Raw genomic sequence first — 26,014 nt, 5'->3', positions numbered from 1 at the left:
GTATTTCATAGTAAAAAAAAAAAGGTTATAAAAAGAATGCAGTGTATAAGTACAATGTGGCAGTATGTCCACATGGACAGGGCTTGGAGTCTCATGAGAAGAACTTGGGGTGTAAGGAAATACTTTTGGGAGATGATTTCTTAATGAATGATTAGGAATTAGTCTTGTGAAGAAGGTAGAGAAGCTTCAATTTCTAGGAATATGGTGGACTAGGTTATGCCGAAAAATACTAGACTCCTGCTGAAAAACAATGTAAAATGATGTATAAAATATTTTTTAAAATATATTGCAAGCATGCAGTAGCTGACAAGTTAGCAAGAAATTACTGCACAAGAGTCTAAGTAGACATGGAAACCTAGACAGGTAAGTGGAGTTCTGCTGTTCCTTCTGCCCTGAGGAATCTGTCAATCTGACCAAAATTGAGCCTGGATTTTCTTGGCCTCATGGGATAATGGGATAAAAGTCCACACTTGGGGTCAGACAGAGCAGGGTGGGCTGGTCTTACGGGAGACCCTCCCTCCATAAGTTGGAGTTTAATTCTATTCCTTAAGCAAAACACCCCACAAGAATACTGTAAGGAAAGTTGCATTGATACTGAGCAGGGGATGGGAGATAAAAATTTCCCTAAAATGTCATGACTGTGAGCCAGCACTTGTGTAGATCTGTAGACCAAAATCATATCACCTGGGAGTTTCAATAAAACTCAAGCTTTGAGATTATTTTAAACTTCTCCTGGACTAGGAGTGTCCCAAAGCTGCTGGCGGAAACAAGCACAGATTCTCTCTAGAGGAAAGCACCTTCAGCCTAAGGTTCATTAAATTTCAAAGGACAATTTTTTCAAGGACAGCTAGCCAAACATAGCCATGGCCAACAAGCACTCAAGGTAACCTGACACCTTGAGAAAGAACCAGTAAAAACAATAGATAGGAGAAACTGGAAGGCAAAGATTTCAGCTACTTAATCATCAGGCATGGACTATAAAACAATGATACTTAGAGAATTTTTAAAGCTAGGAACTTGTAAATATGTAGAGAAAATAAACAATAAAATGTGTTATAGCAAATTTGAATAATCAAATAGAACTTCTACAAATGAAAAATTTAATAATCGAAATTAAAAATTAAAGAGCAGAAGCTAAACTACATGAAAAGTGGTTAAAAGGCTTGGAAAAATACCGTGAGATGGCTTAACATCCATTCCATCAGAATTCTAGAAGGACAGAAAAGAGGGAATGAGATAGAGGAAATATCGGAAGAAATAATGACTGAGAATTTTCCACAAATGATGAAAAAGACCAATCCAATTCAAGAATTCAAGAAGCCCAGTGAATCTCAAGCAGGATAAATTATAAGAAATTCACACCTAGAGCTATCATAGTGACAATTAAGAAAACTAAAGTCAAAGAGAACTTAAAAGGAGGCAGAGGAAAAGGACAGATTACCTTCCAAGAAGCAGTGGTTAGTTTTACTGACTATTCCACCACAGCAATGGCAGACAGCAGATAATGGAATCACATCTTCAATATGCAGAAGGCACTTTCTGCCAACCTGGAATTCTAAAACCCATGTAAACATCTTGCAAAAAAGTGGGCAAAATAAATGCTCTCTAAGAAACAAAATCTGAGAGCATTTGCAGTCAATAAAAATTACTCTAAAGATGATCTTTAGGTAGAAGGAAAGTGATTTCAGATGGAAGTACTGTGAAAGAGGGAATAAGAAGCAAAAGAAAATGGAGAAATATGGGTAAAACTAAGCAAATACTGATTGCACACAACAAAAACATTAATTCCAGGGGCGAGAAAAAGATAAATGAAAGTGAATGAAAACAATAATATAAGTAAGAAGGGTGAATGGAGAGAGGTATTTTTAAGATTCTTCTGTTGTCCAGGAGTGGGCTAAATGTATTGATTAGACTTTGAGAAGTTTAATATTTATGTTACAATTTCTAGAATAACCATTAAAAAAAGAAACATAGGTTATTTCTTCTAAACTGCTAGAGAATAAAAATATGGAATGTTAAAAATATTAAATTAATTGAAAATAAGGCAAGAAATAAGAGGAAGAGATTTTTAAATTTATCGTGACATCAGAGGGGGCTCAATGAATAATGAAAATAGTAGCAGAGGCCCTGGGGTAGATCACTCTTAAATGAAATGGTTAATCAGGGATCTCAGCGATTATTAGAGTGCAAGAGACAAAGGGCAAAGCCACTGTTTCTCCTTATTGGCAACTACATGGCACTCAATGAGCTGACCAGTTCCTCCAACACAGGGATGTTTTCATGGTGTGGTTTTTAATATGTGTGTTGTCCAAACTTGCCATAGTTCATCAGCTGTCATCCATCCCTATCCTCGAGACCAAATACATGCGTCCCCAGTGGGACCCTGAGAGCCCTTTACCCTCCACCAGCCCCCAGGCTCCTGAGCGTCCTTGACCATCACTCTGTAATGTGGTGGTTCCTCTTGTCACTGGCAAAGCTCCTCTGTCCAGGGAGAAGAGTTGCCTTTGCTGGATTTGAGGAACTCTCTTCCTTGTGTAAGACAAATAGTTGTTGGTTTTTTTTTTTGCAGTGTGAGACCAAATTTGGGAACCATTGTTTAAGCTTTCCTGTGCTGGGGTTTGTGATAAATCCTGACTTTTGTTTTGTTTTGTTTTTCTTCCTTGCAGAGGAAATTAAATACAGCAGGCCTCCTTATGAAGGGCTGTATCTGATGTGGCAAAAGCAACAAAGTCAGGAAGTTCCAGGGATGGCTCCTGGGTCCAAACACAAGCAACACCCCCGCTAGATGAAACAGAGAATGTTCTGCTAAAGCAAAAGATGCAAGACATGGTCCTCTGAGCACCCAGAACTCAGGCTTCTAAGATCTCTTTTCGTTAGTCATTCAACAAACAGTTTTCAGCACCCGTCACTGGCTGCCCCGCACTATGCTAGTCGATCCATGCACCTAGGAGCTCACTTTATAGGAGGGCAGCCCAGCACCCGGACTGCCAGAGCCCAGTGCAGAACAGGGGATTTCAGGCAAGGCGTCCAGGACAGGGCGAGATTAAAGCTGGGGCGTGCGGCCAGGAGAAGAGGAGAAGGGGTCTAGAGATCCCAGGCAAAAAGAGCCACACTTGTGGATGCACCAAGACGCAAGCACGTAGCTCCTTGAGACACAGCAAGTTCGCTTCCCCAGGGACGCCCCAGGGGAGGTGGGGAAGGTGCGGCTAGAGAAGCAGTTGTTCAAAACTGAATAATGCTGTAAGAATGTTTGAAATCCTAGGCCCCCACCTGTGGAGAAAAACAGAATTCCTTAGGTGGATAGCTGTGCCCCTGCATTCATTTTTGGTTTATCAGAGATCTGGAATGTGATGGAAATATGATGGATCATAAAAATTCAGGCAGGTTGATAGATTTAGTGATTCAAACTACACAGAACTGCAGCAGTATCTCTAGGATTCAGCTTCTTTATCTACAAAATTATAAAAATATCTACTCCTTACGCTAAAGGACGTGAAAGTGTTTTATAAGCTGTAAACTGTTGAGCAAACATAATAACAAATATATTAGGAGCCCTTTTTTTAGCATTTGCATTATCATCATTGTAATCTGCATCATGATCAAAAGGCTAATAACTCCTCCCGGCCTGACCCATGGTGAGAGATGGGAAAGAAAGGAAAGGACAAAGAAGGAAAGAAGGAAGAGGAAAAGGGGATGGGGGTGGCCGAGGGCCCTGGTTCCCAGTGCCCCTGCGGGACACGGACAGTGGAGTCTGCTGAAGGCTGAGGGGGATGGTGGGTGGGTGGGGGGGTTGACTGCCAGGGCCAGGAAGGACCCGGAAGGGGAAGTGGCTAGCTGTGTGGTGGGCGGATAAATAAAAAAAGTGAATCTGTGAGCCAACGTTCTATGACTCTTTGCATATTTATTGAGCAGTTATAATCACATTCATTGCAAAGTTATGGCTGCACTCATTTTTTAGGAATAAAACTTTCGGAGCAAGGAAATCCTAAATTGCTAAGCCTGTGCAGGTTTGGTCATGCTTTTCAACACATAGCTAAAGCATGAGTTCAAGTGCTCACTAAAAAGAAAATTGGAGAAAGTTTATTTGAATCCTATCAGAATGCTGAATGTGTCAAGTAGGACCACACATGTATTTTTAATTTTGTCTGTCACCCCTCCTTGAGTCAATTTAAACCCTAACATAGGAACAGCCAACTGAAATCATGCTTGACATGAGTAGGACAAGCTGTGCTACAGGTGGAGAGCAAAGGGTGGGACAGAATGTTCTCCCAGAACCCCAAGCAGCCAGAAGGTTCTTTAGGCACCTGTTTGGGCCAGTCAGAGCTGCAGCTCCTGTAGGAGAGCTGAGGGGCCTGTGCTCAGAAGCAAGCCCCTCCATCTGCTCCAGGTGGGTGGCAGGAGGAGGGGGGTAGGGAACAAGCCAAGGAAAGATGGACAAAGGAAGCAGGAGACAAGAACACTGAGCTTCCTTCTGGTCAAACCTCTAGGAACCATGTTGCTTAACAGCAGCCTAAACCCCCCAGGACAATCCAGGAAATCTGACTTAATGCATGCTTTAGTTTACACCAGTGTTTCCTAAATTGGATCCCAAGAACCCTACTGTCCCAAAAGATCTTTATTGGTGTGAATCAATATTCAACAAAGCAAGTAAACAGACAAACAAAAACAGGGTGGGATGGGATTCTGGAAAATGCTAAGTTAAATAGAATTAAACAGGCTTATTTACTGCAGGACTTCTCAGATCCTTTAATATGGTAATGAGCCTGTGAATCATCAGGACAGAGCTACAGTATTTGGGAGTTTCCCAAAAGGAAGCATTTTTAGTGGAACACTAGTTGCAAGAATGTTCTGCAGAACACTAAACCAGAGTCCTAAGATGCCATATTCATGAAACTCATGCTAATTATACTTGTAATCACGAACGATGGCTCAGTTATTCTACAAGGTCAAGAGGGTTTTTAAGCACGTCTGAAACGTGTGTGTGTGTGTGTCTGTGTGTGTAAATATGTCTTTCATGCATCATCCCTCGGGATACAGCTCCAGAAATATATATTGAAAAGTTTGTATGGACAATTGCAAACATCCACAGAAGTCGAGCACAGAGTGTAATGAACTTCCTTGTACCCTCCACCCACCTTCCACTGTCAGCAGCGCCTGCTGAGGATGTTGCATTTATTCTCCCCATCTCTCCCCGCCCTGCAAACTGGGTTATTGGAAAGAAAATCTCAGACTTCATTTTGTCTGTAAATATTTGAATGTGAATCTCTAAAACAGACAAGTGTTCTTTTTAAAACAGCCATAATACAATTACCATACCAAGAAAATATAAATGACTGAAATCACTTTACCTGTTTGTTTCCAACGGAAGCTGTAAAATAGGCAGCAAAGGTTTTCTGAGCACATCCTTGTGCCGGGCACTGTGCGAAATGCCTTCCCGACTTGCTTTTAGGACTCTCAACCACCCCCGGTGGCAGGTGCCTTCGCGTCCCGTTTCACAAACGAGGTGTGTCTGCAATGACAGCGGCTGAGCAGCCAGCCCTGGGTCTGCCCCCACTCACCGGCTGTGTGACTTCAAACAGAGTCACCTCCCGTCTCTTCAAAGTCTCTTCAGGCCTCCTTTTCCTCCTTTCCCTCCCCTGCAAAACAGGGCAAACAGTCGTCTCCAGCTGTAGTAGAATCACGAAATCCCCTAAGATCCTAAGAGGCACTGCTCTGCTCTTCCGCATGGCTGGGGACCAGGGGGAACTTTCTAAATTTTATCTGATCAATTAAAGTTAGCCAAAGCAATGATTCCAACCGTCCACCGGGGCCGTGCTTAGTCTTCTTCCGCAAACACGATCCAGCTCCCAGATTTTCCTTTCCCTCCTGTCTGTCCTCCAGCGGGCACGAGGGCATGGGGAAGACGGGTGGCTTACCATGGGGCAGGGAGAGGGGCGTACAAATACAGGTTCTAACCAGGGCCTTCTTGAGAGTGAGAAGGAGAGCTGGAAACAACTGCCTGAGGTTGCAGGCCCCCACTGGCCCTGTTCCCGGCCAAGCCTACGTCCATGTTCCCGGTGGAAGCAGGGGTAACAGGCCCTCAGGTGCCACTCAGGCCATGCACTCCCCTCTGGGGCCTCTGGGCTCCAACACAGTGCCCCTTGTCCTCCTGGGTGCTGCCCACTCTAGTGGCGGGCAGCCATGGCCACTACCAGTACCTGACATAGTGGGACTTCAGCCACCCGCCATGGTGGACTTGCTCCCGCCCACCTCTGTGGGCTCCGTGGGCTCTGGGGGTCTTGTTGTACCTCCCCTGTGGGCCCTGCCCAGAGGACAGACCTGCAGCCTTCAGTTCCTTGACCCCTCTGACAAGGCCCCTTGCCAGACCTCCAACGACTGCTCTCCTATGGGCTTTGTTTTACAGAGTCCGGGGAGGTAGCCTTATTTTTATTCCTGTGTTGTCGTCAGAAGCGGTGATTCTCGTGCGTACCATGAAGGCAGGGGCCACTGCAGTGTTTCCTTACTCAGGTTCCCTGGCCCGTAGCGCCCACTGGCTCACACAGGTCCTTCATAAGTGTTTGTTGAATGACTGCTCAACTGTAGCCTTCCCTCTGCTTGGCCACGACTCATCAAGTGTTCTTTGAAACAGTCGCCTCCAGGTTGCTGTGGGAACAGCCTGATTCTCCCAGAAGCCGCACTGAGACGATGAATGAACCGTGTTAGAAACTCATCTGTTTTGTTATAAGAAAAGGAAATTTGCTCAGACTAGCTCAAGTGGAAGGGCAGATTGTTGGAGGACACGGAGGAAACCCGCAGAACTCAATTTCATGAGGGACAGCTGACCTCACAGGAACCAGAACGTTATCAGGCATCGACCAGCTCCCCCCCACCCCCATCCCCAGCTTCCCATGGCCTCTCACCCCAGCTCTCCTGACTCATCTGCTTCCTGAGCAAGTTTCTAAGGTTAGAATTTCACTGCCAAAACGTGTGGGCTACCTGGGGAACGAGAGGCAGGTGGGATGGGGATGCCTCTGGAAACTCAGGAGAATGTGGCTGAGAGATGCTTTCAGGGTTTTGGTGCAATGACGACACGTGAAAATTGTATTTGAGAAAGACAATCTCGACAACTGTTTGCCTCTTGGACTGGCTTTTGGGGTCTTAATGTTAGTAGTAGTTTTTACCCAGGTGAAAACACACGTCTTTTCATAAAATGTACTTCCCTTCAATGGGCTTTAAGCACCTATTGGGATGTGTTTACTTTTGTTCTCCAGCAAAGCTCGTAGGCAGATGCTTTTTATGAAGTGCTCTTATATCCCTCTGCTGAGAATTCCAGTTGGGGATTAGCAGATGGGGATTGCGTAACCAATGGAAAGGCAGTCTGATATCCTTTCGCTTCTTTCAGAAAGATGTTTCAAACATGAATAACGCATTTTGTTTGGGGGATGCTGTGGTGAAATTCATTTCATGGTGGGGACGGTATCATGAAGTAATTCCATCCCAAGAGGCAGAGAGCGAGCAGCTGTTGGGATCTGTTTTTACCAAAGAACAACATGAACTGTGAAGTAACATGAAGGTTTTCACACCAAAACGTCAGCTATGGCTATAATTTTCAAACTGCTTTTTAAAACACCATTCCCCTTTAAAATCATATTTATACAAATCCAAAGTACTTGCTTTAGGGAGCCTTTGCCCATCCCTCTGGAAAATTGTTAAATGTATTAGGATATGATTTAGAATTTTGCACACACTTATGATTTGGAAACGTGCCAATGTTATAAGACAGCTCGAATAAGACAACTTATTTAATTCCTGCTAATCCTTGGCAGAAAAGGAAACCACTTTCTGTCTTGGTTTTGCTTGGGTTTCTATCAGACATCCAGAAAATCCGACTTGTGATGTAACAAAAGGGTTCAAACGTGCTACTCTTCAAATTTAAACATTCAAGCATGGGAAATCGAGGCCATTCCTTTTCATTCCATGCACTCTCGGGGTTGCTGCAAATGAGGATGTCCTGATGCCACATATGGTCCACCTTCCATGTGACCTCTGCAGAAAGGGAAAAGGGAAACCACGAGTGGGGGAAACAACCTCTATGGCAGAGCTCCGAATCGTGGATCTCAGATCAAGAACGGCAGAGAAGCTCTTTACGCAGAGAAGCCCTAGTGTGTAAGGCTCCCAGTTACACACTTGCCTGGGAATGTGGGGTTCCCACTGATTTCAGGGGGAACATGAGCCAGATCTCAGAAGGTGAATGTAGACCAAGGAAAACATAAACATAGGATGGCGATTTGGAACCTCTCCTATGAAATTGTTTTGCTTCAGTGTACTTTGAAAATCTCTGCAGCTCTTTGGTTTAAAGCCCAATGGTTTTGGTGTCTCTTCTGGGCTAAAATGGAACATAACATTGTCTGTCTTCTGTGAGGCTCTGTCCCTAAACATGTGAACGACATTCTGCATTTTTGACCAAATGCTATCATACTCACTCGGTTTATTTTAAAATACACGTATTGCCTGAAGACACCTGGGGACATTCACAGAAAGTGAAGAACTACAAGAATTCAACGAAATTAAGCATTCAGGATCATAGGTGGTTTGGGGCAAAGATAAGGCACAGCTGGTGCCCTTTTAGAAGGTAAAATGGATAATCTAGAAAACCAGTTAGATCAAAGTAGGCAAAAAAGGCACTGTTCAGGCAAAGAGATGTATTTTCTGGCAGAGGGAGATACATAAAATGTGAAATAAGGAGTTGAAATTCTGTTTGACATAAACTTTAAGATTTATTTGCCCTTGTAATGGTATGAAACATTGGAGTTAAGATGCTAAACCTGGAATAAGATGGAGACGAGACTTTTCAGGTATGAGAAAGCATATGCATGGGTCTCGCTGTCTCATCAGTGAATGCTTCTTAACAAAATTTTTTATGTCAGTTGCAATTAAACAATCTTTGAAAACAAAATGGATTTTATACCTAATCCTACTTAGTGGTCTATGTAGCTATATACTCAACCCAAACCGAAGACTTAATCATACTCCTAGGGAAAAAGTCACGTGCAGAGCTAAAAGTCCTTCGCACAGAAGGGAAGCCCTAGGAAAGCAGAAGCTGTGCACACATTTTCCCAAGTGTCACTGTATTAACGTGTACCTACCCAGAGCCTACATTTACAAGACGACTGATGACACTGGGGGCCCCATCCATCACCTCTAGTAGATGAAACGAACTGGCCTTTTTTAGGGATGTGAAATCGACCCCATGGCCTCATTTCTAGAGCTTATGACCAACAGCCTGCAACAGCTCTTGGCCAAGGTGCAGGAAAAGTTTGCATATCCTAGCTTCTAAAGTTTGATGCAATAAATGGGCAAATGAGAGACATCTGGTCAACCAGAAGGTCATGGTTTCACCACTGTATTTCCAAGGTCTGTCCTAGCACTCAGTAAATATGCAAATATTATGTAAGCAGCAGTGACACAGTGTTCTGGTTTGCTAATGCTGCCAGAATGCAAAATACCAGAAATGGATTGTTTTTTATAAAGGGGGGTTATTTGGGTACAAAGTTACAGACTCAAGGCTATGAAGTTTCCACAGTAAGGCATCGACAATAGGGTACCTTCACTGGAGAAAGGCCATTGGCATCCAGAAAACCTGTTTTAGCTGGGAAGGCACATGGCTGGCATCTGCTTGCTCCCAGGTTGCGTTTCTAAATGGCGTTCTCCAAAATGTCTGTGTCAGCTTCCAACGGCCATCTTCAAAATGCCTGTTTCAGCTGCAGCTCCTCTTCAAAATGTTACTCTCAGTTGCTCTGAGGTCCCTCTGTTTATGAGCTCTTTTTGTAGGACTCCAGTGAACTAATCAAGACCCACCCTGAATGGGCAGGGCCACATTTCCATAGAAACATTCAGTCAAGAGGTTGCACCTTAATCAAAGGTGTCACTCACAGTTGGGTGGGTCACATCTCCATGGAAACACTCAATCAGAAGTTTCCAACCTAATGAACTCTAATACATATGCCCCCCTTCCCCCCAAGATTGCATTAAAGAATATGGCTTTTTCTGAGGGACATAATATATACAAATCAGCACACACAGTGAGTATGTGCTAAAGAACAGAAGGCTATTCCCTTGGTTATTTTTAGTCTCTGTGGAAGTGAGTGGAGGTTTGAGAAGTTTCCTGGGTGGTAGGAGCTGCTGCAAGAGCAGCAGGAGGGGTTGCAAGGAGCCAGGCCTTTGCCTCCCCCACACCACTGGGCAGGACCCGCCACACTGCAGAGCATCCAGGGCAGAGCAAAGCAGATGTAGGAGCCACGTGGGGCTCCCTGTCCTGTCCTAGGAGGCCCTTCCATCTCTTTTAGAAACAACTCAAGAAGGGGGTCTGACCTCGAGAGAGCTGAGTTGGATAGTCCTTGCCATATCACGTCATCTCCTTGTCTCTTCTTTCCTCTCTCTTCCTGATAGTTCTTAATCCAAGTAGCCATTCGGTTTTACCTGTTCAGCGGGGACTCCGGGCACTGATACCATCTGCTACCAACCTGCATATCACCCAGAGAATTGGCCTCCCAGACTGACAGGTTCTCCAGGTTCCCTCCAGGTGTTCTTGCCCTTGGCTCCTGGCCTGAGAGGGGGCAGAATGGGATCAAATGTCCCTTCCGGGATAGCCCTGAACTGGGAAACTCAGCTGAGTAGATAATTAGGGTAAGCAGAGGCCCTGGTCAATTGTTGATTATGTGTTATTTCCTCTCACCCACCTCCGCCAACCCCTGCTCCTGAAGTTTCAGCACCCGGCTGAGGACAAGCTGTCACGATCCCTGGAGCAGCTCCCCAGGGGAGTGCCAGGGACCACGCTGGGTCAGATCCAGTGACCTGGTCCCACGGCAGGGCTCAGGCTCCTCCGACAGGCTCTGAGGAACATACTGCCATTTCTCCCCTGGAACCACCTGGGGGCACAGCCCTGGCGATGGTGTGGCACCCGGGCCCTCTACTGTGTCCTAACACCTCACTGGTCCATGGGTGGCACTTGGTGCTGTTTGCCTGAGTCCAGAAGTGGGCCTGAAATGTGTGTTTTATCTAGATGGAGAAATCCTTGGGAGAAGACATTTAAGCAGTCAACAGCCACAGCTTGGCTGGCATTACTGAGTTCTTATTATGCCCGATGTTTTATTATTAGCTCACTTAATACTCACCACCCCCACAATTTACTGACCAGGAGACAGGGACTCAGAGAGTAAGTAGCTCCTTGGATGCCACACAGCAAGGACATTAACTTAAATGGCCCTGGAGAGCAGGGGCTGCCAGGGCCCAGCTGCAGGGCCACCTAAGGCAACCCGGCACCCTGGAATCACCTAGGGCAGGCCCACTCCCAGAGATTTGGGGAACGGAGATGCTTAAAATCCCCAGGACTAACGGTTCTCAGCCCTGTATGTGCATCTGAATCATCTGGAGAGCTTGTAAAAATCCAATTGCCCAGCCGCCCCCAGACCAATTACAGCAGAATCTGCAGAGATGGAGCTTGGACATCGGTACTTTTGAAAACTCGCCAAATAATTGCAACGTGCTACTCATTGTGTTTTGTTTGTTTGTTCCTTCCTTGTTTGCCTGATTGATTGGTAGAAAGGTGGAAGGGCGCTGTGTGTATTTCTGTTTTTCCATCCTGTGGTCGGGAGTGAGGTCACCGAACCCGCACGGTAGGCGCAAGGCGCAGGACGCGGCCCGCGGGTCCTCAGCCGCGCGCCCTGGGCCCCTGCCCGGCGGCCTCGGCCTGCGGCTCCCCGCGCGCCCCGGGGCTCGGGCCTGGCAGGTTCGGCCCCGGCCCCGCGCTCGCGCCCGCGCCCTCGCCGCGCGCCCCGCTCTAAAGTAAACAGCGCAGAGCGGCGGCGGCCGGACCGGTGCAGCCCAGCGCCGCCGACGCGCCGCCGCCCGCCCTGCCCGGCCGGGGCTCCCCGCCATGGCCCAGAGCGCGCCGGCCTCCCCCGCGGGCGCCGGGGGCGGCCGGGGCCTGCACAGCGGCATCATCCAGTGGTGAGCGGCCGGGGCGGGCCGGGGCCGCCTGTCGTGGTCGGGCCTGGGGGCGGTGGAGGTGGGGCAGGGCCAGGGGGCACCGCGGGCCACGGCCAAGTGCGCGGAGCCACAGCCTGAGCCTGGGCCCTTATTTATAAAAGTCATTTATAAAATGACCCGGGACCAGCCGCTTCTAGGGCTGACCGGCCAGAGCCGCGGATGCGAAACACACACACACACACACACACACACACACACACACACACACACAGACACACACACACACACACACACACCCACCCCACCCCCCACCCCCTCTCTTGGTCGGGGTCGGCGATGGGGCAGGGTTGTTTTTTCCATCCTCCGGCTTCCCTGGCGCTCACACTTCCCACGGGAAGCAATCCAGACCGTGCCCCGCGGGGGTGGTGGTAACCGGCTCCTCCACACACCTCTGACGGCTCATGGGCCTTGGAGGAGAGGAAATGTTTTCTCTTAGCCTGAAATCCCAAATGGAATGTTTTCTAACTTAAAGCAAAGGAGTTTTCTAGTTTTAACAATGCATCACACATTGTTTGTGAAACTCACTTTTGGCTCTTTCAGTAGAGGCCGAAAAAGCTGGAAAGAAAAATACCCTTAGCACTTGGGATTAGCAAACCCATGGGTTTGTGGCTCTTCAAATAGGAAAATAATTGAAACCAGCCCTAGGACCTTAGTTTTATAAAGTGAATAACTATTAGGTTCGGTCTACTTTCTATTTTTAAATTTCAAGGAATATTTCTCAGGAAAGTTTCTGACAAAGATTGGGGCGTGAAGTTGGAAAATGAAGGTTATGTTTGTGATTATAACCCTAAAATGCCTAAACAATTACCATTTTCCCCCAAAAGAAAATTTCTGGTCTGTCTTGGGAGAGAAAAAAATGTCAAAAGAATAAATATTGCACCACAAACAGTATTTTTCAGAGGGTTACATAGCAGCACCCAATTTCAGCTCCTTCTTAGAAGAAAGGATTCTGGAGATGCTATTTAAAAAATTAGAAATAGTACAGTAGTAAATAGTAAACTAGTAAACTAGTGAATTAGAGTTTTCAAAGTGTGAAGTGTGACACTGAGACTTTTAAGAATGAGATGTTTAGATTAATGAAAGAATGATTTAGCGCTGCACGAACTGCCCACCGTCCTCCTGAGGGCCGTGTGTGAACTGACAGTGGAGGCTAGACTAGGATGGTTGGCACCATTTTACAGTCCGCCCAAACTAACCCAAGTCCCAGGCCACGGATTCCTACCACGACGAGTCTCTGAGCCATGGGGACATGCTCTTCGAGTTTCCGGAGGGGCAGCATTTCATCGTGGGGGCTGGTCTTAGGCACCCCAACTTTGAGGTGGAATGTTTAGCAGGCCATTGCCACTGGTGGTTTTGACACTGGTTTTCAAAACACATCTCCTCAGTGTGTAATCCAGAGCCGTGGTGTCCTGGGGATGTCACAAGCTGACCGAGGAGGCCAGATCCCCAGAGGAGCAGCACAGGGTAAGGCTGGGGAACCCACTCAGGCACAGGGACACCCAGGGGACCCCACTCAGGCTCCCCCGTCAGCGACTGGGGGGGATACTGCCTGTTACCATGCGTAAGAAACGCTCTGTTTTCAGTGTTACTTCCCATTGCTTCGTTTTCCAGTCAGTCACTTGGTAGGTTCCTTGGCGACCTTGGTGCCCTGCGAGGGGAAAGAAGGTTCCATGGAGAGCCGGACGGTCTCGGGGAGCAGGAGGAACGTCTGCTTATCAGAGGTTTCCATTTCGCGGACAGGATGAACTGCATCAACGGGCAGAGAAGGGACCGGTGGTCTGGGGAGTATGAAAAGGATGAAGACTGGTGACCTGACTCCCCCAGACTCCTGGCTTCAAGCCTCACCTGAAGCCCTGCACGTCTGCCAGCGCCTGTGCATGCTAAGTGCTGGCCGTGGGCAAAGTAACTGGCTCCCACAGATGAAGTAACTGTCCCCCTCATATAAATATGACTTTTTCAAATCTTCATAGACTGTATTGCAATTAATAAAATGCAAATTTATTTTAAAAGGTAGAGAAATCATAGGAGCTTTTGACCCGGCTGAATCAAAGGGTACTCTAATTTCTAGCAAGCAGAGGTCCATACTTTTTTTTATGATGTAAAGGAGTACGTGGAAAACATGGCAACCCCAGACTGGATGTGTGTGCTCTGAAGTCAGAGACCTTTACCGTTACCCATCACCCCAGACCAAGACAAATGAGTCTTCTCGAGACCTAGCTGTCCGCCTTAGCCGACAGTGAGACTTGGAAAACACCAATATCATGCAGAAGTTTGTGATTCGGTCCACACCAGGCTTGTCTCACCAAAGGACATTTTGGTGGCACAGCCTAAAACCTCTGACCAGTTGTTACCTGCCGGTAGTTCTGCTGCGCCCTGCTGTCTACACGTTCCCTGTTCAGCCTCTCCTTGGAGCCACATTTGTTACAAGCCAGGCTCACCTGCAGCAGGTGACTTCCGGGCTGTGATTCTACTAACATTGATGTCCTTCTTGCTTCCATCCAGGATTTTTGGCATTCCAGATGCGCCAGCTGGGATACTAGGCACATCCCGGCCTTTTTTCCTAATCACACACTCTGAGGTGTCTTTGAGTCAGGAGTTAAACCTGGATCTGTGTGGTTTTAAATCTCCGTGTCACAGTCGCAATCATATGTCGAGACTAAAGGCTGCGGCCGCTACTGCCTGAGAGGAAGTAAAGGCGTGAATCTGAACAGGGACGCTCTGATGGGACAAACTAAAGCCCAGTTTCAGACCTTCCATGTGTCCAGTTAACGTATGCCGGCTGCCTGCCCCCGGCAAGGTTCTGAGATTGTTCGGGAACTTTGGGGAACCATCCAAAGGTGGGCAGTCAGAAACGGGGTGATTCCCTTAGAGCAGAGTCGTGAAGCGGCAGCAGAAGGCCCCAGACCTAGCAGGCCGCCCTTGCAGCTGTGGATAGAAAGGGCCTTGCTCATTATTATTATTAGCATTATTATTTGACCCAACTTGTCCAACCAGATTACCGTCAGAGTCAGTAGTGGGATTTTGAAATAGAAGGACAAAATTTCACAGAGGCCCGGAGCAAGTGACTGCCGGTGACAAGATAAAACAATTAGCAAACATTTAAACCAGAGTTCGTTTTAAGGAGTTAGTATTTTGTTCAGTTCTTTCTTAAGGAGATCATTCCCTGACTAAATCAGAATTACCTGTGAATAAACAAAAATGAGTCTGAATTTCCACAGGTCTGTTTGAACTTGATGCGTATCACATTTTTGCCACATCTCCCCGAGCTTGGCCAACATCTCTCTGTGATACCTGAAGTTCTAAGGCTTTTCATATATCAACAAGTGGTGTCTTAACAAAAGAGCTATGAGATCACCCAGACGTATGAATTTGCCACTTCCCCCCATATTAGACATCACCCTGAATTCAACCTTGAGGCAAATAATTGGCAGAGAAGCAGCTGTATTTAAACCTCTGCGTGGATCCCACACTGGTGTTATGGGAGCCTCTCAGAAAACCCCCTCCATACCCCATATATCAATTTTTCCTTTTTGTGGGAAGCCTCTGGTGTCCAACAATTGTGACCCTGGTTTTCAGTTCTTCGGGTAAGCAAAGTTAGGTCCAAGTATTCCTCATCTCAGAAAATAAGCAGTGAATCATCAATAAGAAAGGAGAACCATATTGTCTCTCAATTCCCTGCTAAAACAATTCCTCTTTGTTTAAACATTATGCTGGCTGATTTCAGGTGGGTCTCTAAAAGAATGAAAAGAAACCCAACAGTCTATCCCAAATCAGAAAAAGGAAGGCTGTGACTGGATGTCACTGTGGACCCTCGCTTCTGACCCAGCCACCCTCGCCATTTGCCACCTGTGTGCACCCGTCTTGCTGAAACAGGCATCTGGCCATCTCCATGGGGCCTGGTCTACGGGCAAAGCCCCTCTGTGCCGACCCGCCTTGCCAGGGACGCCACGGCAGCCCCAGGGCCCAGGACTGTTCAGACAGTTGAAGATCTCACCTTGAGGAGAGGCTGCGAGCCCTGCAGGTGACACCCATTAGGAAATAAAGGAGAAATGAAAGCCGACCTCCTTTTTGCTTCTTGGGGTCTCGCATTTTCCATCGCATTGCAGTTCAAAGAACCAAACCCAGGGACCAGCCCTAAATCGTTTGGGTTTCAGAAATGTGCAGGAAGCTGCTTGAAAGATGGAGGGGTGATGGGGCACTGGCTTGAACCACAGGTGCTTAGTCTCAGGCAAATAGGGACAGAAAAGCCATGACTGACTGCAGGGGTAACCTGCAGGGTTGATGGACTCTGTGTGGGGGTGTTGTTTTGTGTCTCAGAGAGTAAGTGATTCTCCACTTTATGGTTATCTAAGTTCTTGGCTGCAGGCTTTGTAACTGTGTATGAGAAGATGTGCACTGAGCCCAAGGACTCATGGTTCTTTTCAGCATGCCCTCCCCTCCAGAAATATTGTTGGTAGTTTAAAAATAACCCACCATGTTGGTAAGCTAAAAGCCCATCTGTCTTAGTTTGCCAGGCTCCTATGACAAATATCACATAATAGCTTTGCTTAAACAACAAGAATTTGTTGGCTCATATTTTAGGGGCTAGAAATCCCATATCAAGATGTCAGGATGGCCGTTCTTTCTCCAAAGCCTGTAGCGCTTTGGTGATGGCAGGCCTCCGACATGAGGCAATCTCTCACTCTCCTCTCTGGCTGCTTCTGCCTTCTGCCTTCTACTGCCTGGCTGCACCTGACTTTTCTCTCCACCCTGATTCAATTTGGCCAAATCTTTAATAATAATAACATCTTCGAAGGTCCTGTTTGCAAATGGTTCCACACCCACAGGACTGTGGCTTAAGCTTTGAACATGTCTTTTGTGGGGTATATGATTCACTCCCCAACACCATTACCATTATGCCTACCCCTTGGCTGAGAACCGTGGGGGACACTGTTGACACTGGTTGGTGAGCCTTTGCGGGTTCTTCTCAGTAAGTTAAACGTATTTTGTCTGGTTGGATCGTACACTGTTGGATCATTGCTTCTTATCAAGATGTCCTGCTTTAGCAAAAACAAGTGCCAGTGACCCCTTCCTTTTCCTCTTCTCCCTCAGGTTGGTTGATAACTTCTGCATCTGTGAAGGGTGCAGTGTTCCTCGCTGTCTCATGTATGAGATTTATGTGGAAACTTGTGGGCAAAATGCTCCAGAGCAAGTCAACCCTGCAACATTTGGGAAGGTAGGTTGTGAAGATTAAAAAATACAGTATTGATTGAGTTTTAAAAGAAAACAAATTAATGGATAAAGAAAATTTGAAATTCATTTGGGTCTAGCAGGTTCTCAATGAGTATAATTGGCTTCCGGGAAGCCACCCAGAGGGTTGACATCGTCTTCGTCTCCATTAGAAACCCACACTGTTAGCTGCTTTCCTGGTCCACACTGTGGAGTGAGGACTCAGGAGAGGTGAGGAATGGGATGGCATCTATGGGAATGTATCTATGGCTGCTCCAAACACTCCTCGGGAGCCCAGTATGTGGGGCCGTTACTCCCTGCCACAGACATGCCAAGGCTCAGTCACAGCACAAGTTCCATCAGAAAACGGATGCATCCCATAATTTTGATTCTATTTAGAGAACTCATTGGCTCTTAAAGATTTCCCCTGGAAGTAAAGAGCTATAGCGAGGAACTCTGTTTAAAAGACCATGCAATATACACAAACATCAGCACAAGGATGGTTTATCTGAGACTCTCCACATTCAACAGATATTTATTGGGCACTGGCTGTGTGCCAGGCACTGTTTTGGTGCTGGGGATGCAACAGTGACCAAGCTCAATAAAAATTCCTGCACTTATAGAATTTCTATTCTAGTTGGAGGAGACAGACAAATGAGGTATAGTATATTAGATGGTGATAAAGGCTAAGGAGAAAAATGGAGCAGAAGGATGGGGGCTAAGCTGTGTGTGTGTGTGTTAGAGGGAAGAGTTGTAATGTTAGAGAAGGCAACCAGCCAAGGCCTTCCTGAGAAATAACATTTGAGTCCAGATATCCAAGGGGTGAGGCAGTGAGCACGTGGGAGCTGGAGGGAAGGGGGGTCTGGTCAGAGCTGGTGAAGGCCCCGAGGTGGGAACCTGAGCCACCAGGAGGGCAGGAAGCAGGGTGAGGGGTGAGCAGGTCAGATCAGGTGAGAGGAACCCACAGGTGCAGGGAAGGGGACAGTGCTGCAGCAGTGGACGTGGCTTGGACAGAGCTGGAGCAGGGAAGGTGGTAAGAGGTGGCAAGCAGGGTTTGTTGGTGGGAGGAATGCATCAAATCAAAGGGACCTGATTGTTATTAAATTAACATTAATAATACCTTCAGTCATACAGTGCACTGTATTTATTTTCAAGGCACTTTTCCACCTGGTCTTCAGGAACAGACACTGAAAACAAGTTAAAAGGGAATATATATATTTTTTTATTAGAGAAATTGTAGGTTTACAGAAAAACCTTGCAGAAAGTACAGAATTCCCATATAACCCCCTCACACATGCATTTTTCCCTATTATTAACACATTGCATTAGTGTGGTACTTCTGTTACAATTGATGAAAAAATATTATTATAATGGTATCATTACCCATACAATTATATTTTTGTATATATAATTGTACTATTACCTGTACAATTATATAGTTTCCCTAATGTAAAATGTATAGTTTACATTAGGGAAAAGGGAATGTTTAAAGGAAAAGGGATATCTCATTTTATCCAGCTATAAGAAATTTGGGCCTCAGAGAATCTAGCTCAGTGCTAGACTATCCATTCTCTCATTTGATTTTTTTAATTTTTATTTTTTAAATTTAATGAAGTTTTACTGAGATATAGTCACAATAAAACTGCATTAAATAAAAAATTAAACAATTAAAAAAATGAAAGGGGAGACACAGAAGTCATTTTAAATACTCTAGTCGCCTCTTTTAAAAAATGTTTTAAGAGGAGAAATTAATTTTAATAAGTTTTATTTAACCCCAACATCTAAAATATTATCATTTCAACATGAAATCAATATAACAAAAATAGTGAGCTCTTTTTCATTCTTTTTTCAATGCTACATCTTCTAAATCGAGTGTGTATGTTGCACTTGCAGCACATCTCAGTTGAACTTGCCGCCTTTCCAATGCTCCGTCGCCACGTGTGGCCAGTGGTTCCCATTTCAGACGGCACAGGACAGGCGTGGCAGTCGCCGGGCCTGTCCTCTCTCTCCCTCTGTCGGATCCTTAAACCGCTGGCTCTCGGCTTCTCTCCGTTAAGCCTGCTCAGCTCTCCCTCGAAGCCAGCTGCCCCCACCTGCTCCTCCTGCCCCACAGTGGCGGCTTGCCTGGTGCTTGCCGTGGCACACCCTCTGTCCCCTGCAGCGCCCGGCCCTGCTGTAGCGACCTGGATGGGGGCAGGAGAGGCACCCCGGAAGGGCATGCAGGTGGGGAGGAGATAACTGGCACCTTCAGTGCTTTGTCTTGTGTCCCAGCCACCTAGCTCTGGCAGGTGATATCAGCGTGGTTTTGTGGTCAAAACAAAACAAACCCAGAGTGATTAAGGCTTAAGTTCCACAGCCGGTTGCAAAGCTGGAGGAGGACGTCCATTCACCAGAATTGTGGGTCAGTGCTCTTTCCACTTTCCTTGCTCTTCCCCAGAAGGAGTCCTTGAGTTCATCACACCCAGTGCCAGGTCCTTCGGAAGCACCCCTGGCAGGGAGCTTTCTATTAGAAGGAAGGGCCCTGTCTTGCAGACGCAGCCCAGGCGCAGAGAGCTGGGTGAGGAGGCAGCTCGTTTCTGCAAAGACAAAGCTGTTTCTTTGGGTGAGCATACCCCAGCACCAGGCTCTGTGGCCTGGCCCCCACTCCACTCCTCCTCAGGAGTCTTGTGCAGTTTACAACCTGTGTACCCTACTGCTTTGGTGGGCCAGCTGGTCCCAGCTTAAATGATTTGGGGGACAAGGAGCTGGCTTCCTGTGCCACAAAGCTGCCAATTCAATTTCCTTCTTTCTTTCCCCTCATTTTCAGTGGTGCTTGGTGGCAGGATTGGATTAGTTCATGGCTTACTCTCATTATTGATCCATGCATGGCCTGATTTCTTTTGGTTTTAGTTCTTTTTAATAATATGATAAGCATCTGTGAACCCACCACCCAAAACACACCATATTGCTAATTTCCCACATCTTATCTCTCCACCTTCCCCATTGGTGGAAACCATCATCCTGTTCATGATTATCTTGCTTTTTGAAAAAGCTTTATTATATTTATATATATTACTAAAAAGCATATTTTTTTATTTTGTGACTTAACTTTATTAAAAAGGCTATCACATTTTCTGTAATCTTTTGGACTTTTTTCATTAATATTGTATTATTAAGATGCATCTAAATTCATTTTGACTATTGTATAATCACGGTTTATTTATCCACTCCTCCATTGATGAGCGTTTGGATTATTTCCTGATTTTGCAATTGTGAACATCCTTGTACAAGTCTCCCATTTGTGTGTGAAGATTTCCCCTTGGAAACCCTGTATATCCAGAGAGTGTGTGCTGTTGCAACTTCAGGGAATGGGGCCAAGCTGTTTTCCAAAGTGGTTGCACCAAGTTTCCCTCTCCCAGCAATCCTGTGGACTCCAACTGTTTTCAAAGCATTGAAATTTTTAGATCCATTTTCTTATATTCAGCCCAAATCCTCATCCCTGGAACTTCCAGCCATAGATGAGAGTTCTGTACTTTCAGTGATCATAGAATGTGTATTAAAATCTTCTAATATACCAGTTGCTCAAATATTTGAACGATCATTCATGTCTTTTGTCTTCCTTTTTCCACACTGAGTGTCTTAGTTCCTGGCCCTTCACCTTCCTGCCCACCTGTTTTGTTTTATGCACTTCAAATTATTGATGCTTCCCTTGAACAATGGTCCCGGGGTCGTCAGCCAGTGACTTGGTAATGCTCAGAGGCAGGAGCTTTTCCCTCGTCTTTCCATCAGTGCAACTTCTGCTACTGTTGGCTTTTATCCTTCCATGTCACCCTGTTGGTTTCATTTTAAGTTTATGGTCAACAAAAATAATCCTTAAGTATTTTTCACAGGAATTGAAATTAAGCTAGAACTCCTAAAACTGCTTGTAAACTGTAAAACATTCTGTGTCAATTCAAAATATCGTTGCAGTTATTATCAAGCTGTTATCATTATATAGTTGACTTTTTGCACCCAAGGGTGGCTATTTCCTTAGTCCTCTCATATTTCTCCTTTTTGATTTTGAGTTGCAATTCTAATTCTCGATATCTTCTCGAGTCTTACTGTAGGCCATCCAGTTTTATAACTGGTAAGGCTCACATGTTTGAAAAGCATATCTCTTATCCCTTCATTCCAATACTTGAAAAATAAGTCAACAGCAGTATGGCCTCAGGTTCCCTCTGGTACATTCTCTAGGTGTCTCTGAGCAAGGTTTTCCAGCTAGCCAGGAGCTCCCCAGCAATGTCACCATTCAGCCCAGATTTCCCCATTTCACCAGTCAGAATATTAGGAAACATCGTCAAAGGCTTTTCTGAGTCCCGGGTTTCCTGACACTCCAGTGCTTTCTTTATTGACCCGCCTCAGCCTTATCAGAGGGAAGTGGGGAGGATTTGGCTTGACGTGTTTTGGACCCATATGGTCCCTACTTACTTTCCTAAGAAATCAAAAACCCTTATTCAAAATATTTTTAAGATTCTATTATAAGGTTGTTTCACTTCCAGGGCAGTCTCACTGCAGAGTATTCCAAAGATCAATTTAAAAGGAGGCTTCTAGGGAACAGGGAGCTAAGGCTTAAAATGGACAGAGTTTCTTTTTGGAACCATGGAAAAATTTTGGCAATGGGATGTTGGTGATGGTGGCATAACCTTATGAATAATTAACAGCACTGAATTATATACTTGAATGTGTTAAAAGGGGAAATTTTAGGTTATATATGCCACTAGAATAAAAATTTTTTTAAATATCTGTGGAACTGTATAACACAGTGAACCCTACGTTAAACCATGAGCTATAGTTAATAGTACAATTATAAAAAAGTGCTTTAATGAGTTGTAACAAATGTACCACACCAATGCCAGGTGTGATAATAGGGGGGTATATCGAAATCCTGTATTTTAGTATTTTATGCATGATTGTTCTGTAAACTCACAACTTCTCTAATAAAAAATAAATAAATGGAATGGAAACATCCTCCCCCTCCGCCCAAAGGAAACTCCAGTGTAATTATTTGCATTTATTTAGCATTTTTTTTCATCTTAATACTTTCTTTAGAATCCATTCCCCAAAACGCTAAGGTACTACCTTTAGGTCCTTACTGGGAATCTGCCTGAAGACTTGGCCAGTTCAGTCGAGCCGGGAGGGCCCCTGTGTGTGTGACTATACGATACTAAAAATGGAGAGGGGGAGGGCACGGGGAAAAGGATATGATCACAAAGCTTGTTTACAAGAGAAACAACAAAATACCCAATTCTTACTTCCTCCCTCCTCCCCTGGGAACAAAGTTGATTCCTCTCCGAGTTCCTGCACAGATGTTGGAATGTTCCTGGCTCTTTTTGGCAGCTTTGGGCACACGACGGGTGATGCACATCCCTGGTGGAAGTACTATCTTACACGGATTAGGGAATTTCTGGAGGGTTGACTTCCTTTTTAAAAAAACACTTGCTATTGTTTTTCAGATTGTAGAAGAAATACATCCCCTTTATAGAAAATGTGGAAATTAGATAAAAGTGTATGCAAAGAAAATTAATATCAGCTGTAGCCTCACTGTCCAGAGATAGCCCCATGATGTAATGTACACACACTCGCACACACGTACACACGAGCGTGTAACCAGCAGGGATCGGGAGTTGATCGTCGTTTCCCATGTTTCCTTGGACCTGCTGTGGGGTGGCTCTTCCCCTGCTCTTTGCGAGCCTCTGAGCAGGAAGTATGACCTCTCTAAAAATTCTTCCATGAAGCAAAGTCCTGTTGGCTCTAAACTACCAAACACTATCAATCCGATTCTTACAATGCCCATTGCATTTAATGATCGAAACCTTGAACTCAGTTTAAAGTTGAATTTTTTCCCTCCCTCCTCCAACTTGGTTTCTTCCACCAGAGGACCAGGTGTAGGGGTTTCTGCTTCACACCCTAATCCTCCCCCCACCCCAGTCCCAGCTCACCAGGTGTTGTCTGAGCCCTCTGACTGGGAGAGAAGCAAGAGGAGCTGGGAAGTGGTTGCTCCATGGCTTCACACTTTGGGGACCAGCCGCATGCTTAAAATGGACTCTTTTTACCCTGTGTGCTCTGGGGGGTTCTTCAGAGCCCCCCTTGGGAACGTTGTAGTATACATCCCTTGGAATGGTAACTGGTTATTTTCAGATGGTCACTTGCTGGTTGCACAGCCCCTAGAAGTCAGCGGTCTTTCTCCCGGGCTGCCAAGACTCACCTGCCCCCCTGGGGGCCTTCTTGGGTGGGGTCCAGGCTCTCCCGCACCCCAGCTCTTTCCCATGGGTGGCCGACTCCTGGCCCATGGGAAACACTCAGGCATTCTTGGGTGTGTCTGCTGAACCAAGGGCTGTGGCCGTGCTGCTCTCCCACCAACGCTCCGGCCAGTCCTGCTCTCCCTGGCCAGGAGGCCCAGGCCGTGCCAGACACTAACTGCTCTACGTGTCCTCACACTGCGCTCTTCAAGTGACTCATTGAATCCCCTTCTGTTAGGCATCTCATGCCTATGCTTTCTCTGGAGAAATCCCCCCAAATTTTCTTCTCTAGAGTCCTTATTCTGCATGATTAGAGTCGAGGGTTTTTAGAACTGTAGCCAAATTTTATCTAAATGCCCTGGTTGCAGGTACCCCAGGGTATGCGTCTCACAATTCACTTTGTTATCTGTCTATCATCTTTATGTTCTATGCTCCTGCATAGAATCAATATGGATGGATGGATGGATGGATGGATGGATGGATAGATGAGTGGATGGATGAATAGAAAGATGGATGGATGTATGGAAAGATGCATGGATGGATGGTTGAATGGATGGATATATGGGAAGGAAGAAAGGAAGGAAGGAAGGAGGGAAGGAGGGAAGGAAGGGAGAAAGAAGGGAGAAAGACAGACAGACAGACGGATGGACCCTCTCCAAGGACTTACTCCTTCCAAGTTTGATTTTTATCTCCTTCCTTCTCTTTGGTCTAGGGATACAACAGCCTTGGGTACTGCATGACCTCTTGTTTCCTTGTCTCCCATCCACATCCTTTATCAGGACTCCTTTTGTTAAACTCTTTTCAATTATTTTAATTTGAATGTTCCATCTGTTTCCTGTTGGGGCCCTAACTGAAAAAGGTAGATAAAGAGACAATGCGTGAATCGTGTAATTTTTAACAGTAACAAACCTGGAATCAGACTTCTTAGATTATAACCCTAGGAAAATTATTTAACTTGTTTTGCTTCAATTACCTTAACTGTAAATGAGGATGTTAAAGACAGTAATATTAATATTAGTACCCTACTTTATGGGGTACTTTTAAGGAATTAATGAAAAACACATGTAAAGACATTTTAACAGTTCCTGGCACATAGGAAGCACCCAAGAAATGTTAACTTTTGTAATTATTATGCCTATTTGCACTTAGCATATCATGAACATTTTCATATTAAAGTATTTTTAAATACATGTTGTATAATAGCTATAAAACTTTTTTGGATGTACCATAAATTTTTAAACATTTCCCCTATCAGAAATTTAGATTATTTATAATATTTTTCTATTCTAAGGAACATAAATCTCCATTTGTATCTGGTAATTTCTTTAGAACAGATTCTTGGATAGAGCCTGCCAAATTGCTTTCCACAACCAATTTTCACCAACTGTAGTGAATTCATACCCTTCTTGATACTCTTACCCAAATCCGTAATATTCTCAACCTAGGAAGTTTCTTGGGTAAAAATTATATTGAGCTGTTTTAGTTTGCATATACTGGATTATTAGAGATGAGAACTTTTGTATGTGGTTTGGTCATGTATAACTTGTCTGTGTTCATATAATCAGAACATTTTTCTATTGGGGTTTTAGTGTTTTTCCTATTGATTTGTGTGAACTCTCTCTATATTAAGGATATATATTTTATACTTTTTACATTTCTTGCAAACAATCATTCCAATGGTTTTTCATTGATCTTTTAATTTTAACTGCAGTGTACCTGATCATAAAATAAAATCACGGGATAATCCAGGATTGGAATTACTCATTAGAACAAAAGTAGGCAGATTATTATGTTGCAGGCAGCTAGGCAGTTTATTTCTGCTTCTCCCTTTAAAACACCAGATTGTTTCCCACAGCCTTGCATCTGAGCCTGGTGCATACTTAACAGTTACTTCTTTAGGCATGAAAAGTCATTGAAATCCATGAAATGGGTTGGCTTAACAATGAGAATTTATTAACTTACAATTTTGAGGCTGAGAAAATATCCAAATCAAAACATCGTCAAAGCGATGCTTTCTTCCCAAAGACTGGCTGCCAGCGATCCTTGTCTCCTTTGCCACATGACAAGGCACAGGGTGACGTCTGCTGGTCTCTCCCTTCTTTTCCAGGTTTCGTTGCTTTCTGCTTTTTGCCTCCGTGGCATCCTTTCTCTTTGTCTGAATTTCATTCTCTTATAAAGAGCTCCAGTAAGAGGATTAAGTTCCACCCTGGGCCACACCTTAGCTGAAATAACCTCATCAAAATGTACTACTTACAATAGGTCCACACCCACAGGAATGGATTAGCTTTGAGTACATGATTTTCTGGGGTCCGTACAGTTCCAAACCAACCCAGGTACCTACTGTTTGCCTGTTGATTTCCTTTTACCAGTAGACATCTAAAGAAGGTGTTAAGTGATTTTTTTAAGTAAGAGATGAACTTGCAAAATGAGCTTGTTGAAAGTAGGACTTTCTGGCTTCTAATTCTGCATTAAGACTCGGCTGACTTTTTCTTTTATCTCCTACGATATATGTTTCTTCTGTA

At 45.2% G+C, this 26,014-nt stretch overlaps 1 protein-coding gene across 1 annotated transcript in view; it reads left to right on the top strand.

The window, feature by feature from the left end:
* Window positions 1–11,914: 11,914 nt before the first annotated feature.
* The window catches only part of LOC119512395 (DNA-binding protein RFX8-like), a 44,630-nt gene continuing 30,530 nt past the window's right edge, over window positions 11,915–26,014 (top strand). The window contains exons 1-2 of the mRNA XM_037807020.1: window positions 11,915–11,988; window positions 17,119–17,242. Of these exons, the coding sequence (XP_037662948.1) occupies window positions 11,915–11,988; window positions 17,119–17,242 (198 nt within the window). The remainder of the gene's footprint in view (window positions 11,989–17,118; window positions 17,243–26,014) is intronic.

The sequence above is a fragment of the Choloepus didactylus genome, chromosome 17 (genome assembly GCF_015220235.1).
Source record: "Choloepus didactylus isolate mChoDid1 chromosome 17, mChoDid1.pri, whole genome shotgun sequence".
Lineage (NCBI taxonomy): Eukaryota > Metazoa > Chordata > Mammalia > Pilosa > Megalonychidae > Choloepus > Choloepus didactylus.
Note: the sequence above shows the minus strand (reverse complement) of the source record. Positions and strands in the feature narration are given on the sequence as shown.